This window comes from Opisthocomus hoazin, chromosome Z, assembly GCF_030867145.1.
Source record: "Opisthocomus hoazin isolate bOpiHoa1 chromosome Z, bOpiHoa1.hap1, whole genome shotgun sequence".
Lineage (NCBI taxonomy): Eukaryota > Metazoa > Chordata > Aves > Opisthocomiformes > Opisthocomidae > Opisthocomus > Opisthocomus hoazin.
The window spans coordinates 34,418,897-34,438,153 of NC_134454.1; the positions used below are offsets into that span (position 1 = coordinate 34,418,897).

General features: G+C 39.5%; 1 protein-coding gene across 13 annotated transcripts in view; it reads right to left on the reverse strand.

Moving 5' to 3' along the window:
- Nucleotides 1–4,114: 4,114 nt before the first annotated feature.
- The window catches only part of ELAVL2 (ELAV like RNA binding protein 2), a 93,897-nt gene continuing 78,754 nt past the window's right edge, over nucleotides 4,115–19,257 (reverse strand). For 10 of the 13 annotated variants that reach the window (XM_075411384.1, XM_075411378.1, XM_075411388.1 and 7 more), the window contains 4 exons: nucleotides 13,319–13,472; nucleotides 10,842–11,067; nucleotides 7,274–7,312; nucleotides 4,115–6,787 (listed from right to left, as the gene is read on the reverse strand). In XM_075411384.1, coding sequence (XP_075267499.1) covers nucleotides 6,457–6,787; nucleotides 7,274–7,312; nucleotides 10,842–11,067; nucleotides 13,319–13,472 — 750 coding nt within the window. In that variant the 3' untranslated portion in view covers nucleotides 4,115–6,456. The remainder of the gene's footprint in view (nucleotides 6,788–7,273; nucleotides 7,313–10,841; nucleotides 11,068–13,318; nucleotides 13,473–19,257) is intronic. The other 3 variants (XM_075411385.1, XM_075411383.1, XM_075411386.1) reach the window with 2 other exon arrangements.

Sequence of the window (19,257 nt, forward strand, 5' to 3'; positions counted from 1 at the left end):
TGAAAGAGGGTAATCTCTGAAACAAGAGAAGTCTTAATGAGCCTCAGACAATCTGAATTTTCAACAATTTTAAACTTTCCTTTTTGGTCCAGACTTCACCCCTTCGGGGTTCCCACTTCCCCGAATTGTTCTGAGGGATGGCCATATAAATTCCTAAGGCATCAGCTTCAGGGTTATGGCAAGTACAGTTAAGCCATCTAGAATGTGGAAGAGCCTGTTTTCAATCAGGAAAGTAAGGTGTAGCATCCAGGAATGAGTTCTCACTAGGAAGCACGTTGCTAATCAGCTGTGGATCAGTGTGTGTAAGTCCTGTATAGGCAACCTAAAGTAATTAATTTGAAGATTAGTTTTGCCCTTTTGGGTCTTCCCTGAAGTCTATAAAATCACGGCCTACATTTTTGTTCTTAAGCTTTTCCCCTGTAACTTGCACAAGTCTATTTGCATGGCTTGGATACACAATGAACAGGTTGGTTAATAACAGATTGAAGAGGTGGAATGTGGCACAACACACGTCCTATAGCTGTTGAGTGTTGTAGCACAACGAGCAGGAATCTGAGGAAGCCTAAACTCACTTTTACTAAATATTTTGCCTATATAAAAAAAGCCCACCATCAGTGAGCATCATTTACAGCAAGCATTACAGTTATTTTCAAAATTCAGATTTATAACATAACTGAGTTTGTGGTAATAAAAATGGATACTGTAGCTGTTCTTGAATATGCAACACACCACTTCAAGAAGTAATTAAACCAGAAAGTCTCTGGAATCGTAACTTCTCAGAAACATGAAGGGTTGAACAGGGAAGACAGGCAGCTTGAAGTGTACAACTGAGCTGTTTTGGACCATCAGCATAGTGCTAATGTTAATCAAGCACATAAACAGTGCTTGCTGTATTTTGTATGACAGCACAAAGCACAGACAGCAGGAAAGAAGTGTTTCACTTTGACATATCTTCACCTTCCAACAGAACTGGCTGCCACAGAATGCCTTGCATTTCTGAAAGTTATTACCAAACTTTTGACACAGGTAGACAAGAAGAAGTGGTGGACTAGCTTTCAAAGCTATTTTAATTTTTTGTTAGAGAATATTGTCTTTCCTAAGTGCTGGCAAATAGCCCTGTTGTATCAGCACCTGGGTGACCTGCAGGAGCTTTTATCACCAGAATATTCATGTAAACATTTGAAATTAATAACATCCTTTCACTCAAAGCAACAGAAATACATGTGCTGTAGTAAGCAAGGGTCCTACGGCATAAATGAGAATAATTTAGTAAGAGTTGTTGCAAATTGAAATTCAGCTCCTCATGTTAAGAATGCACTGTATATAGTCAGCACTGTGCCTGCATTACAGTCACTAAAAATGTCATATTGACTTAAATTCACTTACATATAGGAGTCACATGATCTAGTACATAAAGAATCAGGTATTTTATTAACAGTCTGCAGCTATGCTTGGTTTTTAGAGTTGCCTTACACCTATGAAAAAATTAGTAAGTTCTCCTTGTTCCCATTTATGTCTCAGAGCAGAATGTTGGTCAAAAACATAAAATATGAGAGTAGTTACAATGTAAAGCAGCAACACATGAGACTTGATAGCACAAAATCAGGCAACTCTTAACCCACTGAACTCACTCATGTCACTTTGAATGTACCTGAAAGTTTACATCATTTCCCAAATTTTTGCGGTAATTACTAAATATGGGCAAGCAGCCAAGCTTCTCAGATCAAAACTGCTCCTCACTCCAACAGCAGACTTCCCACACGTTATCAGCTTACCTGTTCCATCTTCTCCCACCAAAAGACCCAGTCTCTCCCCCAGCTTTACTTTAAGCTGCTTGGCTCAGATGACCTCTGATGTGCTAGCACATCTGCTGGCCCAAAGCATTAGTCATCACAGCAGTAGTTTTGTAGACAGGTATCTCTATAGCAAATTATGGCATTTTAGTTTAAATTAGTTTAATTAGGAAAATTTCAGTGTAAAAATCAGTGTGCTCTTCTTGGTTATGAGATGTATACAAGTTCAAATACCGCAAGACAAAGCAGACAAAGCCCAACATGAAAGAAGGTGCAAGCACAGCTGCATCACCACTGCTGACAAGGATGAAATACTACAGTCCCAGACTACTATTTTACCCATGATGGAGCAAATCTCAAACTGTGTTCATTTCTCAAACAGTTACAGTAAAAAAACCTGAGATACTCTCTGCTAGTCATAAAATCAAGTTGTGAGCTTTTATACAGTAAGTTGTAACTAGTTTATGCTTTTCAAGATTTAAGTCTCCATTCCTATACATTTAGTCACCTTCACAGTGTCTGCTCTAGTCAGTACAGGTAAGTGTCCCAGACTTACCATACTCGACGACCCCTGCGTGTTATGCAACGAATACATACTGTGCATAACCCTAACAGGCAGACATTCACTTTAGAAAAAGGCATCTTTTTCATTCACACTGGGAAAGTGCTCTCCTCCTGAAGAAAGACTGCTGTAGACACAGGTGGGAAGTTCACCTGTCACAGCTCATTACATTGCATACCCCTCTTGCAGAAGAGGTCACACAAGCCTCAGGCATGTTTCTGGAGTAACACAGCCCCCCCCCCAAGTGCCCCAGCTAACTCATATGCCCCAATTACAGTCACACTTCCAGCTCGTCTTCTCTACCACTGTTAGTCCCACACAGATATTTATGTGTGTTTCTGGAACTCTTTATTATTTGGGTATAAAAGGAACTAGTTCTCCTCCACCACACTGCATAAAGCAGTCTCACATTTTCTTCCTTAGCTTTACCATAATAGAAAAGTACTACCTCTGTGTAAGTTTGAACCAGGTTCCCTTACTCATGAGCTCTGACTGCCCACAGGTGCTCAGCTACATATCAAACTCTCTCTCAGCAGTGACTTTTTCTCTGGGAAACTGCACAAGAACCTGGTCATTTTTAGTGTTGCTCTGACTGCCTCCTTGTCTGCAGCTAACCCTCAAAATATAAGGAATTTTTATTTTAAACTGAAGGCAGTTACATAAACACATTTTGTCCTCATTTTCATACAGCAAAATAATTCGACCACGGCTGGTTACACTCTATGCAAACTGGTGTAAGTCAAGAACTAGAATCATGCTCCTGTGAAAGCGTGGAAGCTGAACACAGACGTCCCTGCTGAAATATGAACTCCAAATATAGCTCCTCATTTGCTGCCAAGCACTGTCTTGCATCCTTTCGTTACTGCAGCCACCAAAGAATGTAACTACATGAAAAGTCATCAGTACACACTATTTCTGCAAGTAAAGAGAGTCAGTGTGTTAACACTAGTTATTGACTAACGTCTTGAGGTACTATTGTTTGTGTGTTGTTCACAGACTTATGACCTCATCATTCAACTAAACTTGGTTCCATGACACTGTAGCAATGGGAGATGCTCCACATCACAACACATGCTACAAGGTTTTGTATTGAAAAAAATCTCACAATAAAGATGTAAAAGAGAAGCTGAATGAAAACAGTTTAAAAAAGCTATACTGCATCAGCCACCTTTGGAATTGTATTCTCACCAGTGGAAATTCATCCAACTGAGCAAAGCAAATGAATCTAGCAGTCTATGTACTTTTAAAGGGCAAGAGACAGCTGACTAATCTTTAAAGAAATTCTTTAAGAGCTGGGAAAGGCAAAGAACAGCAAACTAAGGTTAACTGAATATCCTCTCAATTAATGGAGCCCGGAAATTAATGCAGTAATTAAACAGCAAATGGATATTGCAATAAAGAGTAAATCCTCCCTCCTATATTTATCCTAACACACTAGGACATTAACTTAGTTAAAGTGAACAGCAGTCAGCTAGACAGAAAGTTAATTTTTACAGAATGTGTTTAATGACCCTCATTTATTGTATCAGCGTAGTAGTGAGTGGGTCCATATGAAACCAAAGTGAAAAGATTTGAAACTAACTAACATAATAGAACTGGTACACAGCTCCAGTCTTACCTCCTTGCTGGTAACTAGGATCCTAAGCCACACTAAATGGAGCTCAAGCGCTTTGCAGAAACCTTTCACTCAGGCTGCTTACCCATTAAAGCAGCAGACAATACGGTAAAAGACCTGCTCATGACACTGTTTTCCCTTCAACTTTGTTTATTGATGTACTGAACATGAAAAAGTACAAAGGATCCAAACACAAAAGAAAACATGTACAACCTCTTAAATACTCAACGGAATATATTTTCTATTCCAACAGATGTGAATTAAGTCATACTATACAACTTCAAATAAATACCAGCCTTATGTTTTACTAAGTGCATTGATAAACACTGTAAAGTGAAGCCAAATTTACATGCCTTCTCATCAATGCTGTTAGTTGCTACAGTAGTATAGGAAAGAAGCATGTAGCTACTGTTTTCCCCACATTGGAAAGTTTGTGATTTCTATAGTATATACAATTTTTAATGCAGAGGATTAGCTTTAACAATCTAAATGCACCTAAGAATGAGGAAGTGCTCAGGAAGCCAATTGTTTTTTGAATAGCATTGAGTGGGTCAGCATGAAAACTCGCTTATTCACTTTAGCACGCGCTTCACAGTGTATGTACTGTACTATACTGAAAAATTTATAATTACAATTTAAAAGAGTAAGAACCAAAAGCAACTGCAAAGATAGTGTACAACTATGTTATGCATAGAACATTGCTTTTTCCAAGGGGAAGCATATGAGCATCTCAGTTCATACAAAAAGCAGGACGTAACTACATAGTTTTCAGTGCATCCTGGTGAAGGCATCAAACCCTCAGCTTATTTTTTAAATTTAATTATAAGCTAGATGCTAATCAGAAAATATTCTGTATTTTTTTTTCTTAAATTTCTTCAATACATGGTAAAGACTTTTTCTATTTCCCCAAATAGTGATTTAAGCATCATACAAAGTTAAATTTCAATAGCATACAGGTATTTATGGTTTTTGTACGAAAAATGTAAGGAAATTTGTTCAAAACCTATGACTATACTCTTTTTTTTTACCACAAACATATTTATAAACAGCTGAAGCTAGACTATCTACAGACAAAAACAGCAACAGATCTGATGCACTGTAAATTCAAGTCCTCAGGACAACAAAAATGAATAAGCAGACCTCAAGTAACAATGTTAATGCCATTTACAAAGAAAAAACTCATACAAAAACATTCAAAATTGAACATCACTTGGCATGTAACTTAAAAAATAAACTAAAATCAAAATCAGCTGAAAGGTTCATAACTCAAGGTCTTATTTACATTACACGAAGCTCAGGTGCTAGCCTTGAACATAACTTTCAAAATACCTCCAAATATACCCAACTCAGACCCCTTCTGCTGATTTGCTACCCTGCAAACCATGCTCAATGTCTTTTCTTAAGACAAAACAATTCTTCAAACAATAGCAAGTACATCACTAAACACCATGAGCTCTATCTGAAGGGAAGTCTTTAGGAAGAACAGATTTTTTCCCCCATCTCTCAGTATTTTAAGTTTTCTGCTTGCTCTTATATTCTTTTTTTACATTTTCATTTGCTTCAAAAATCACAGTGAGCCACCTATCACTTAATAACCAGGATGATCAAAGACTCCACTGATGATTACAAAAATGAAACCAACAGTGCATCCATTGACTCCTTAATACAAAGGTCTCAGAAGTATTTCTACATCATGAATCTTTCTAAATTTTCCTCAACAACTGCAAATTTCCTGGTAAGTTTCAAAAGCTCACTAGGTGTCATATGAAGAGATTTCTCAAAGTATTCAAGTCAAAATATTTGTTCCAGGACCAGTAAAAAGTTTCTCCAAATTTTTTTTTTTTTTTTTATAAAAATAGATGCTTTTTTAAACCCACATCAAAGAGGCTCTTATCTCTTTGGCAAGGTACTGCTTTATGAAAAGTTCTCCAGTATTCTTACAATAAGCTTTTATAATGTGTTCCCATTCCCCAACCCAAATGATAATTATAAAATAAATACTGCTTATAACTTCATAAATAAAATGTAAACTTCAAATACTTTTCTTGAACAACAAAACAGCAATGCATTAAAGTGTAAATTAAACACAAGGCAAATTAAGAAATAATGAAACCAACTCAAAAAAGTATAACACAAAGCCTCAGTATTTACTTATACATTAAAGGCAGTCATGTAAAGAGAAAAAACTTCTTCCCTTAGCTGAAACATTTTAAAAGGTCTACCTTCTTCAAAGAAGGCAATAGAATATGCACTGTGACAGGTAAAAACCCTGTACCTCTTGTCAATATTCAAACACAAAAGATATTTAACAAGTTTTAATTCAAATATTAGCAATAAAAAAATCTCACATATTCTTAGGATGCTAAGTAGTCATTTTATCCCCATTTCCACACTGACATACAACAAAGGCATTTACTAATGCACAAAGCTTCTTGTAAATTGCCTTTGTTGTACAGTTTTCAGATTAATGCACTGAGAATAACTTGTTAGGCTTTGTGCGTTTTGTTTGTTTTGAAGGAGACCTGCAATACTCTGTCCCCGAGGCGATATCCATTCAGGCTGGCTATTGCCATAGCTGCCTCATCATAGTTTGTCATAGTCACAAATCCAAAACCTTTGCACTTGTTGGTGTTGAAGTCACGGATGACTTTTACATTGGTTACTGCTCCAAAGGGTCCAAACATTTGCCAGAGGATACTCTCATCAGCATCAGGGGCCAAATTGTACACAAAAATGCACCATCCAGTTCCTGCATGTCCGGGGATATTAATTCCTGCCAAACTCGTCATTCCATCAATGGTCATTGGAGGAAATCTACTAAAGAATGGGGAACACAAGACAGAATCATAAAGTAGCGATTCACAGAAAATCCCAGCAAAAAAAAAAAATCTCAAAATAAAGCCGGAAATTATACGGGGCTTTTCACAGCATGAACACTGGCCAGACTAATAAGGTAACATCACAAATGTTTTTTCCCCCCCAACTGCACAAACACTATGTACAATACTATATACAAGTAGGGGGAACAGTGCTAGCTCTGTCTGAAATGAGTGCTAGGTCCGTCTGAAATGAGTTTAACACAGAAAACCAAAAAAAAGCATGCTATAAAACCAATGAGGATTAGTAAGTCATTAGAAACAGGAATTCCCTGGAAGTGCTGCAAAGGATTTGTATCCTTCATGCACCATGCACTAAAATGAACAATTTCAGCTAAAGTTCCAACACATCCCATGTAAGTCTTACTGAAGAGTATGCAAAAGACTTAAGTTCATAATAACTAAATTGCCTTAAGTCCTTTATTACCTCTTTACTCCATAAGCCATGTTGAGCAGATTGTCCAACCTGCAAAACATTTAGCAAAGTGTTCAGTCAGACTTTTCCACCCCTTAACCCTGACAAAACTTGGTATATTATTGCTACTTCTACATGAGGTTCTGTACAGTGCAGCAAAGTTAAAGTATCACTACTGAAAGAGCTGTGGCACCTTGATAAGCCTGATACAGTTGGTGAATACAAAACATATGTTCTTAGGTAGCATCCACAACCATACACAGTTCACTTCAGAATGTGCACCACTACCACAAGTTCAGCCTAACTCAAATACTGTCAGCAACCACCTCAAAGCAATTTTCCAGATTACTAACTTGTTTTGGATGAAGACTTTACTGAGGCTTCTGACAGTTTGCTGACATGAGTACCCAGGCAGACACAGGGTTTTGGAGCAGTAACAAATGTTACAACACGAACTGCAAAAAAGATTGTTCATTTTCCTACTACTTTCTAGAATAAAGTGTCTTTAGAATATACACACGAATGAGACTGTAAGCTCTCTCTATGCGTTTCTTCCCTCACCTCCCTCCAAGCTGCTGAACTGTACTATGCTACCACAACTCCAAATCCTTTGGAATTACTTAGCCAATACCCAGAATGTGCAGTGCCTACTAATTCTATTCCTGAAGTCCCTTACAGTCCTCTCTAAGAAAATTTCTGCCCTAAAGAAGCTCTGGTTTCTTCCTGGCAAAGCCCAGACATATGAAGAGAAAGTCTTGTTAAAGATTCTCTTCAGGACTCCAAAAACTATGAGCTTAGGTAAAAAAGGTAAAGGTACAATTCATTTAGTTTTTAGTTTACAGCTGCCTTACAGATCTGTACTTTATTGGGATTTCTCTCCAGTAATGACCTATATGATTTAAGAACCATTACTTGTTTACAGAATCCAAGCTCAAGTGCTGCAGTAGTGTAACTACACATGCACAAAAACCTTGAAGCAGAAGCATTTGGTCTTGTTTGCAGCTAAGTAAAGGTCTTAAACTACAGAACATGATGATTCTGCAGTGAGCAGGGTTTGTGAGATGCACGGACAAGAAAGCAAGCCACTGAACCCCTAAAAGAGCAGAAAAGAGGAAATTAAAAAAACCCTGAGTGTTATCAACAGGCTTAGTGTAGATGACAAGAGGTCTGATGTCATTAACATTTGGGGGTGGAGGGGAAGGTGAAGATCGCATACAAGTCCTTGCTGCAGAGCAGTTGGCTGAGGACTTCAGTCCTCAGTAATGGTATCACCGTAACACTTTTTATCAGTTACCTAAACCACTTAAACCATCTGGAATAATTCTCAGTGGCATTCACTGGAGAATTTTTAAAGATGCCTTAAGCTACACATCCTACAGAAACTGAGGAACAATTATGTATTTTGAAAGTCCAGCCCAAGATTTTTCTTACTAAGAAAAAAAGCAGCATTGTAGCGATCCTACTGTTCTTCACTACTAAAGTTTATCCTGACCGTTTTCAGGCCTCTGTCAACTGTTAACAGATATAGGGCAACTGTATCAGGTAATCCCATCTGAAATGTCAACAGCTAAGTTTTCTTGTATGTGAAAGACATGAAAGATCTGAAGCATCGGTGCAATCTGAACATGTAGTCAGCAACAGAGCTGGAATGGTGCAACAGCGAAGCAAAGACCTAAAAAACCAGAAGCGACAGATTTCCCTTCACAGCTATAAAAATTTAAAATATGGCAAGATTGTCTTTTAGAGACACAGAAGCCTGAAGGCCTTCCCGAAAAATATGAAGAAAAAAATCCAATTTTGCCTGCAACCCTAGCTTACCTTGTGACCAGTCATTTCAAGCTTGTTCTTCTTTCCACATCAATAAAAGTGAGAAAGATTTTCCTCTCCCTCTTATTCACTACAGACTTGGTATCTACTCAGTACTTTTTGTTACCATTGTATTTTTAAGTGTCACAAATCACAGTATCTCTTATGGTTGTTTCAGACATCATTTTACATTTAGTATCTCAGGGAAGAAAAAAACTTTTTAGTAAAATTTAAATGGACATTCATAAAACTACACTTCCTTTTTAAACAAAAACAAATCACAAACAACCAAATACAATTTTCAAGATTCAAAGAATAACTTTTCAGGACAGGAGTAATCTACTGAAACTACTTAACTGCAAAAACTTTAGGTTCTATCCAAACAAAAACACCACCAAAAGCTGGAGAATTTTCAAAAGTCTTGATAGATCTATCTCGCATATCAGTTAAATACAGATACTGTCCCAGCCAGGATCACAGCAGTACCAAACAGCCAAGTATCTGGGAACAAGTGCACCCCGGAAGAACTCGGACAAACATGCCCAGGATACGCTGAATGCTTTAACACAAAGGCTGTGTGCACCACCCCCAGCTCCATCATGATCTTGTTTCATACAGTGCACTTGGGTCTGTTCTGCAAGTGCAACTTCTACCCCTATGTTCTGTCTATGGAACAACTACAAGCCCACTTTTATTCAATATCCAGCACACTGTTTAAATTAACCCTTTTATTCCCTAAGAAACAGCAAGAAAATCTACCAAGTTATGAATAAAATTGGTTATCCCTTCCTTTAGGGCCGAAAGCCTACTTTAGTGCTGACCCCCACATCTGAGAGACACTTGCAGCACCTAAGGCTTAAAAGGTGAAAAGAATTCAGAAGTTCTACCAGAAGTGCAGTCCATGAACTCTGAATGTTTGGCCTAAAAGTGAGGGTAGCCAATACAGAGCTTTTGAAGTTTGGTGTATTCTCTTTGAAGCAAACTGCCAGCTGATTTCTTTTCTTGAAAAAATTGGTTTTAGTATATTACTGTTTAACACATTCCAGTCACATAGCCCAGGGGCAGAGGGTGGAAAGAAATGACCAAAACCACTGAAAAAACCCTGAGGTACTTATGAATGTAGATAATACAATATTTGTTTCACTTTGTCTCACCATCTGTCCTTTTCAATACACTAAATACCACAGCGAACTGTATGGCTGTAGATTCAACATAATGGGAATCTAAATCCACAAACACATGCAGAAAATATTTGAATAATCTTCCTTACAAAAGTTGTGGTAAGAGAAGACAAAGCGTAGCATGCAGGATTTAGACAACTGACAAGGAAAAAAACTGAAAGCCAGAACATGGAGGAAAGACAGGGGGTGGGGAAGAGGAGGGTGGCTGTGGCATGCCATATGGCTAAGAAGAAAACTGAATTGTCTAGGTCAGTGTTAACTGAATCAACTTGCACATTAATCAATAGTAATCTAGGAAGTTAAAAATAACCTTTAAAAAGTTTTTTTTTAGTGACTGTGTAGAATAAAAAGATGTCATCTCAGTTTAACTCCAAGTAGGTTTATTAGATACCAAAACGTTATCAATAGGATGGAATGCATTTTTGCTTTTAGCTGTATTGTAGGAGCATAGCTGAAGTTCAGCATTTTCATGTGTTTTCCTCACACACAGAAATTAGACAAACAGGGAAGGCAAACAGTGGAGGAAAACAAACAGGCCCCATGGGAACACGCGGCTTCAAGCATAGTTGCACACAAGTATGCATCTGACTTACCTAAAACGTTGAGCCTGCTGAGCTAGAGGTGCCGGATACCTTCTGTTTGGAGAATGGTACAGGTGGGAAAGGATGGCCTGATTGGTTTTTTGGCTTGGATTGTTAGCAAACTTTACAGTGATGGGCTCTGTGGCACCTGGAGGTTTCTGGCCATTCAAGCCTTTGATAGCTTCTTCTGCTTCAATTCGCTTGTCAAACCGGATAAACCCCACGCCCCTTGATACCCCTGCATAGTATGAAGGAAGCACACAATTATTTCAGAGACTCTGGAATATTAGAACTTAACATTTGATCTTCATAGCCAATTGCTATGTTAGTGGCCAACTGCTGTGAACACATGATAATTCTGAGCTTGTTAGAATCGAACTTTTGCTCAAAGTAGTTAACACTTTTCTACTATGTTTTTTTTTTTTTATAAATTGAACAGGATAAGATGTGTTGTATAGAAAGCTCGTATGGTTGAGGGAAAACACAATGGATACAACTTAACACAGTTAGCCAAAGGGGTAATTCTGAAACAAAGCAAATGGGGGGTGTGTGGGGGTGGGCGTAGAGGTGAACCTAGAAACAGCTGCACTGTAACCTCTGTTCAGTTCTGCTACTCTGCAGCATCTAAATTCACAGAAATTCTGTAAACAGCTGAGTGATCTGCTTCCAAGCAGCAAGAAATGGCTTATGCTTTCCTCGCAGCACCTCTTGAAGTCCGCTCCCTTGGAACCAATGAGAGAATAAAGAACGGAGTGCAGCTTCTAGATTGCAGTAGTGGGAATTATGGCCCTGTTTTAAAAGTTCACGGCTACCTCGAAGTAAAAGATTCCGTTTCAGCATACCACCATCTCTTGTAGGTGGTGCTTTTGAAGGAAGCTTTTCTTGGGCCATAGATTCTTTCTCAGTATAGAGAAGTCAAAGACAACATGTAAGGGAATCAGCAAGTGTTTATGGAAGGTCTTAGGAACATCGCACCTCAAATTTATACTGTGGCTTAAATATAAACACACTGAGGCATCAATACTTGAACCAATTAACATTAAAGCTGCTACAGTCTACACTACTTAGTTGCATGCTTTGTTGTAACACTCCTAAATCCATTTAGAGGCCCCTTGTATTTTGGTTCATGCATGAACAGACAAGTTAGATACTTATCTTCACTTGAGAAAGACATTAACAACAAGAAATGTGTTCTGTTCATAAACAATGATGATTTAAACCATTAAAGTGACAAAGTTTTGAAGAGGCAATCATCACAGCTTCAACTTTGCATTTTTCATCTGCCAGTTTGTGTCACAACCTTATTATTCATACCATTTAGAGTCCACCCCTTCCAAATTACTAACGGAAGAATGCTTTAACTTAAACAGTATATGCCAGAAAACTACTGTGCATGTACTAGGATTTACGAGTACTTAGAATTACAGTACACATTTAAAATTTTAACTACATTTACTTACCTGGCCCTTTTGTCAAATCCCACCATTTTTATGCATTAATATACAGGAACACACTGTAAACACCTATTTACTGCGCACAGACTGGAAATTTGACCCCCAAAGCTGCTGCTTCTGTAAGTCACTACTTGGCCTTTAGCTTGGCCTTTGGTCAACTACAAAAAAAATCCAAGCCAGCTTATTATTTGGGGAATAATTATGTAAGTGAATTTTTCCACCCCACACCCCTAGTTTTTTGGAAAGATGAAAATTTGGAGAGTCCTGCTCCTTTGTATTTTGCTTTGCACACTCAATACTTGTCATGTACTCAGCATTTCATTTGATTGCTTATTTTTAGAACAGGCCTGCTGCGAGCAGGTAAGGCAGCAAATTATAAAGCTCCTCAAAACCAGCCACCTGTGCCAGAGAAACCACATTACTGTAAATCAGCAGAGTAACCACAGAGTATCACTGACATCCACTCACCAGTTAAGACACATACTGTAACAACGTAACTAACCTGCTAGAGCTTAGTTCTTCAAGGCACTGCTAAGCACAGAACTTATCCGCTCCCAAGGAACTCAAAGCTCATGTTCTTCAGCATGCCCAAAGTTAATGAGGCAACCTTGAAAACAGCCTTAACAGCAATTGCCAGTCTGGGTCTTTTGTAATCCCAGACTCACGAGAACCAGCTGTGCATTTCTGCATAAAGCTTTATTTTTATAAAAAGAGTGTTTAATAGTGTTTCATAAGGCACATAGGGACTATTTTCACACAGCAGCTTGGAAAGAAAGATTACAGCGGATGTAAATTTATTACAAGCCATGAAACAGGCTTCAAACCTGCACCTCCAGGGTAGAAATGACTCAAGCTGGCTCAGTACACTCAATCTATTTTTGTCCATGCATATTTATGAACAATTCCAGCAGAAAATTGCGTTTTCTAGCCTATATACACCTTTCATACATTCTAGAGACAAGACTAATATACTGAAAGGTGAAATATTTCTTAAACAGTGCAAAAATTAGAGGAAGTATGAAACTGCCTACTTACCAGTGACTTGGTCAACCAAAATACGAGAAGTTATAATGCGTCCATATTGTGAAAAGAGCTGTTCTAGTTCTTTCTGTGTCATTGTTTTTGGAAGTCCACTAACATACAAATTTGCATCTCTGATAGAAGCTGAACTTGGTCGTGCATAGGAAACCTTAGGAAGAAGGAAGTAAAAAAGCTAGAAATCAAACACTTTAAAAACAGCTGAAATAGGACAGTGTCATTTGTTCTGAGACACTGAAATGTTTTTAAGGTCAGCCAGAAAAGTTATCTTGCAAAGCCAGTCAAGTGTTTTTTTTGGTGCTGGCTTCTGTGAAAACACTGAAAGAATGCAGCATAGACCACGCAGCAGAGGCTGACTACGTGAATTCATCTGTAAGGAGTATTTCCAAATAAAGGAGAAAAGCTAGGTACACACTCCAGCAAGCCTTAGTGGAGGAAAAGTGTTCTCAGCTTGCTTATGATAAGACTAAGACTACAAATTTAAGAAGATCCAATAATATTTTCCTTTAAATTATCACCAAAAAGCACTGCAAAATAGAACGAATAGAAATTTCACTTTGATACCTAGGTCAAAAACACAGAAAGGCAGTCCAAAGCACTTACGGGTTTCCAAGTGTTTTTGAAGTGCTGTACCCTTTGCACATCTGCTGAGCTTGCTATCAAATGACACACAATCATTCATGGGGTCAAGATAAACTCTGCTACATCACTGTTATACGGCTATGAATGGCACAAGTAGGAATGCAACTTGCATTTCGGTTGTTCAGCAGCTTGCCAGTTTCTGCAACACAGAAGTCTTGCAACCAGATGGCAACAGTGAGCTTCTCGGGTCCTTCTGGACAGAAGTTTTTATGTGCTGCCTCAAACTGTCATTCAGGTTATTAAGATTATCAGTTAAATCATAGAATGGTTTGGGTTGGAAGGGACCTTATAGATCACCTTGTTCCACCCCCCCTGCCACGGCCAGGGACACCTTCCACCAGCCCAGGGTGCCCAAAGCCCCATCCAACCTGGCCTTGAACACTGCCAGGGAGGGGGCAGCCACAGCTTCTCTGGGCAAGCCATTCCAGTGTTTCACCACCCTCCATGGAAAAAAAAAAAAATTCTTCCTTATATGCAGTCTATATCCATGCTATTAGTTTAAAACCATTACCCCTCATGCTATCACAACAGGACCCACTAAAATGATTGTCCTCGTCTTTTTTTTTAAGGCCCCTTTAGGTACTGGAAGGCCATAGTAAGGTCTCCCTGAAGCCTTCTCTCCTCCAGGCTGAACAGACCCAACTCACTCAGCCTTTTCTCACAGCAGAGGTGCTCCAGCCCTCTGATCATTTCCATAGCCTCCTCTGGCCCTGCTTCAACAGCTCCAGGTCTCTCCTGTGCTGAGGGCTCCAGAGCTGGATGCAGGACTACAGGTGAAGTCAGAGCAGAGGAACAGAATCCCCTCCCTCACCCTGCTAGCCATGCTGCTGGGGATGCAGCCCAGGATGTTGTTGGTCTTCTGGGCTGTGAGTGCACATTGCTGGGTCATGCTGAGCTTCCCAGTCTGCACCCACCCTTACACATATGCTACAAAACGAGCATGATGACTTCATTACCTCCCACTGAAGTCTGTAAAAGTGTTTTATCCTTATTACAGGGAAGGTTAGAACAGAACCATCATGTTGTGGAATACGACAGGACAAACTACTTTGTTCAGAGTTCTCCCTGTACAGAATATAAAGATAAAAAGGAGCCTCCAGAAGTGGTCAGATTCATCTCCTTTCCTTCCCTCCCTGCAACGCAGTCAGCCAACTCTGGGCAGCTAGAACTTCAACTCTGTAAATGTATCCTTCGCCTAATCCTGGGATATATTTTCAAATCCTCCCCGTCTCATTTCCATGCAGATCAGCAGATACTTAAAGACTCCTGTGGAAGCATAACAAAAAAGGCAATTGAGACAGAGCACACTGGAGACTAAACAAGCAGTACCCTGAACAGTGCTGTGATCGTTGGGCATTGTACCCAGGGGCTTTGTGCAAGGTGTCTTCCAAAGCTGGCTGAACAGGACCGACCTACAAAACTCGAAGCTATCAGAGAACACACTATCCAGCATAACAGCCCTGCAAGCCGTTCGTTGATCTTTCAACACAAAAGCCACACAAGTGCTAAACACCTGTGTTCAGAGTGCTTGTCTTATCTCCCACACAGGCAGCTGGAAATAACCTCAGCCTTTTCTCCTATTTCTTTTTTTGTAAAGATGCACAAATATAATCATAATAGAAAAGCTGCCAGTGTCCAGTTTTACAGAAGGAATGACAAAAGTTCTCAGTTTCCATGCTGTTTGTTTTGACTCCACTTAAAGCCAAAGCCACATTGAAGAACAGTTTATTTTACACTGGAGCTAAGCCCACGGAGCTGAAGATAACTTCAGTCCTCTTTCTTCTATATGCCCCCTCACTTTTTTATATTATTAGAAATACGCACTACGGTACTGTCCACAGATGAGCTCATGAAAATCACCACCATCAAGCTGCCAGCTAGAAAGCCACGGACCCTTTAGCAAAAATTGATTCAGTGTCTATGATGCCAAGTGTAAAAAACCAACCAGACAACTCCACCAAATACTAAAAAATACTCCTCACATCCAGTCATGGTGGGAATCTGCTATGCAACTTTGGACAAATCTTGCCACCTCAGCTTCCCATGTCACAGGAACCTCTTCTATAGTCCAGCACCATTTTAAATTACAGCAATGACAGAATCTTGTCAACTACTGGAAACAAGACACACTATAACAGTTGTTAAGAACAGCAGTCATGTTCCTGTACATGTCAGAATACTTGATTCCCAAGAGTCTTTCACAAGGTACATGAGAAATTTAACAGGTCCTTTAGGAAAGGCAAACACATAATCCTGATTTCTTAAAAACTTCCTACAAGTACATTAAAGACTGAAGTCCATATCTCATCGGGAACATTAGCTCTTTCAGAGGAAGAAAGCAAAGGACAGACCCTACTGTCTTTTGCTGTTTTTGTTAAACTAACCATGCCCTTTCCTTAGATGGTATTTGCAAAGTCAAGGATAATGAGTAACAGTGGAGCTACCAGAAATAGAGATGAGGACTGAGCACAGACTTGCAAGGCAGAAAAACAGAAGAGCAATCAGACTCCAGCTACCAGCTGTATGGCAGATTCTGATGCAGCTGTGTCAAGTGACTGATTTTGCCACATCTGTGCTGAAGAGACTGAAGTTTTGTAAAAACAGTTTTTTCCTGAAGTGGTAAATCTGTAACCATTATATGGCTGTGTAGCCAAAGCCCAATACTTGCAAGTTGTGTTAGAAACTAAATTCTTTTTTTATTCTGTATATTCAACTCTCACACTACGTACACGTCTATTTGAAAGGACAGTTTCTAGATCTTCAGTCATTTTTCCTACTCTTCTACAGGCAAAAGTATACACCTATGTCACCCCCAGGTGCACACAGTCTGAGACAGAAGCTGCACCAGAGACAGGAAAAGAGTGAAGCTTGCCTGCATTCAGCCAAAGAAGCAGCAAGGACACTGATGCCTACCCAAGAGGTAGAAAAATACATCAGCTAAGGAATGAAAGAACCTGCCCAACTTGCCTACTTTAGCTATGATCTTCTTGAAGAAATAAAGCTCCATGCCACACTTGGCAGGATAACCTTAAGGAGACCCAAGGCCAGAGAACAGAGCCAGACTGACAGGGGAACAAGACTAGACAACAAAATCCTGAATTATCAAAACCAAGCAGTTCTGAAGAACTAAGTAAACATTTATTTTCAAAAGGAACCCTTCCACCTCTCCCAATTTAATTCTATGTGGTAGGAGGACAGAGCAACCCAGTCCATTTTTTAACTGAACATAATGATGAACTGTTATTAATGTAAAGTTTGACACCAATGGAAACAGGGGAGGACAGACACTAGTTACAGATAAACTAGACAGGCAGCTGCATGCATCACTGGCACATGTCCATTTTATCTGTCAGTTTTGAAGACTCTCTAATTGAGATACACTGAAAACTGTTCTATCCAGTCCTATTTAAGCTGTGAGAGGGAAGTGTTTCTTTCCATATGCTTTTGGCCAGGTCTTCTGGAGAAAAGCCAGAAATCCTGGGAATGACCATCAGCTAAGGAAGGAAAAAAGTGACCTGACTTTCTATTTAACAAGAAAACTATGCAACTACTGGTCAAACATCATTTCACTGAGAAACCCAAAAAATACCCCACAGGTTGCTGAAGATTCAGGAGATATTGCGGACTTTAGCTTTAAACTCAAATAAATACCTGTTACTAAGCCATTTTCCAAGCATGCATACTTGCAAGTACTCAGAACAGAGGCTGCAGAATATAAGCCTCAAACTCATTTCAAATGTGATGAAAGTCTGTATGAATAGAAGATACCAAAGGCCTGCCGAAACCCCTAAGCCATACTTCATTGTGCTACTATTTTCCCAGTCTCCAAACTATCTAGGCTTTGGTCTAGTAGTTCTATAGACACTGATAGATTAAATAGCTCAATTTTCTATGCAATCTAATGCACTAATTGGACTTTCCCTCCAGCCACCAACTGCTTAACTGTCCAGAGTCATTCTGATTTTTACACATTAGATAGAATAAAATTGAGAAAGTACAATGTAAGCAGGAGTTGCGCTCTTATGAAAAGAGAAGGGCATACACAAAAAGCTAAGAAAAAGTCAAGTAAGTCACCTGTGAATCAATGCTTAACACCTAAAACTTCTTTCCCTCCTAGTCAGCGATGCTAAGATGGGCTAGAAGCAAATAGTTAATTAACAAGGTCTGCCTGATCCACAGTTCAAGTTCAGTAGTGATGAGAATGAAATCAAAATTCTCCCTTCTTACCCATACATCACACTGATGGGCCTCCGTGCTGGCTACCACAGCACAGCAGCACAGGTGGACACCGCAGCTCTTACAAAGCAAGCTGCTAGAACAGCTTTATAGGTCTAGAAATAATGTTGATGCCTCAGCTCACCATTTCTATTTATTGCAGGATCACCTCCAAGCCAAAGGTCCATTCTAGCTAGCAGGAAATCAAGTAAAGCTGTCTGTGGGCCTACCTGGATAAACAAGGGATCAAATTCCAACATAAAAACAATGTGTACAGGACAAAAGGACATATATGTACATGGTGTCCAATCACGCATGGACAAGATTACTAAAGCTAAAGCCCACCTGGATTTGAATTTGATGAGAGATCTGAATGGCAACAAAAAATATCTGTACAATATATTGTCAGCAAAAGGAAGACTGGGGAAAACCCACTGCTGAACAGGGCAGGGAAAGTGCTGACCAGGGACACAGAGAAGCACTGGATATTTAGTACTTTCCTTGCCTCAGTCTTTACCAGTACAATTGCCCTTCAGGGATCCCAGGCTCATGAGACAGTAGAAAGCCCGGAACAAGGAATACTTACCCTTAACGAAGGCAGATCACACCAAGCAATATTTGAACTGCAGACAAAAGTCCACAGGGCCTGAAAGATTGCACCCACAAGTGCCGAGAGAGTTGATGGATGTCACTGCAAGGCAACTCTTGGCTGTCTTTAAAAGGTCATGGGGAACAGGGAAGGTTTCTGAGGAGTGGGAAGAAGCAAGTATCACCCATCTTCAAAAGCAGCAAGAAGCTCTCTTGCTCTCTGGGTAGCTACAGACCTGTCAATCTCCACTCAATCACTGGAAAGGTGATTGAGCTACTAATCATGAAAATCTCCTCCAGTCACATGAACGACATGGGGGAACAAATTCCAGGGAGGAATAATCCCATATACCAGAAGATGCTGAGAGCAGACTGGCTGAAAAGCAGCTTGACAAACAACCTTGGAGTCCTGCTGGACACCAAGCTGATCACGAGCCAGCAGAATGTACTCTTAGAACAAAGATGGCCAACAGCCACAGGAATAACATACA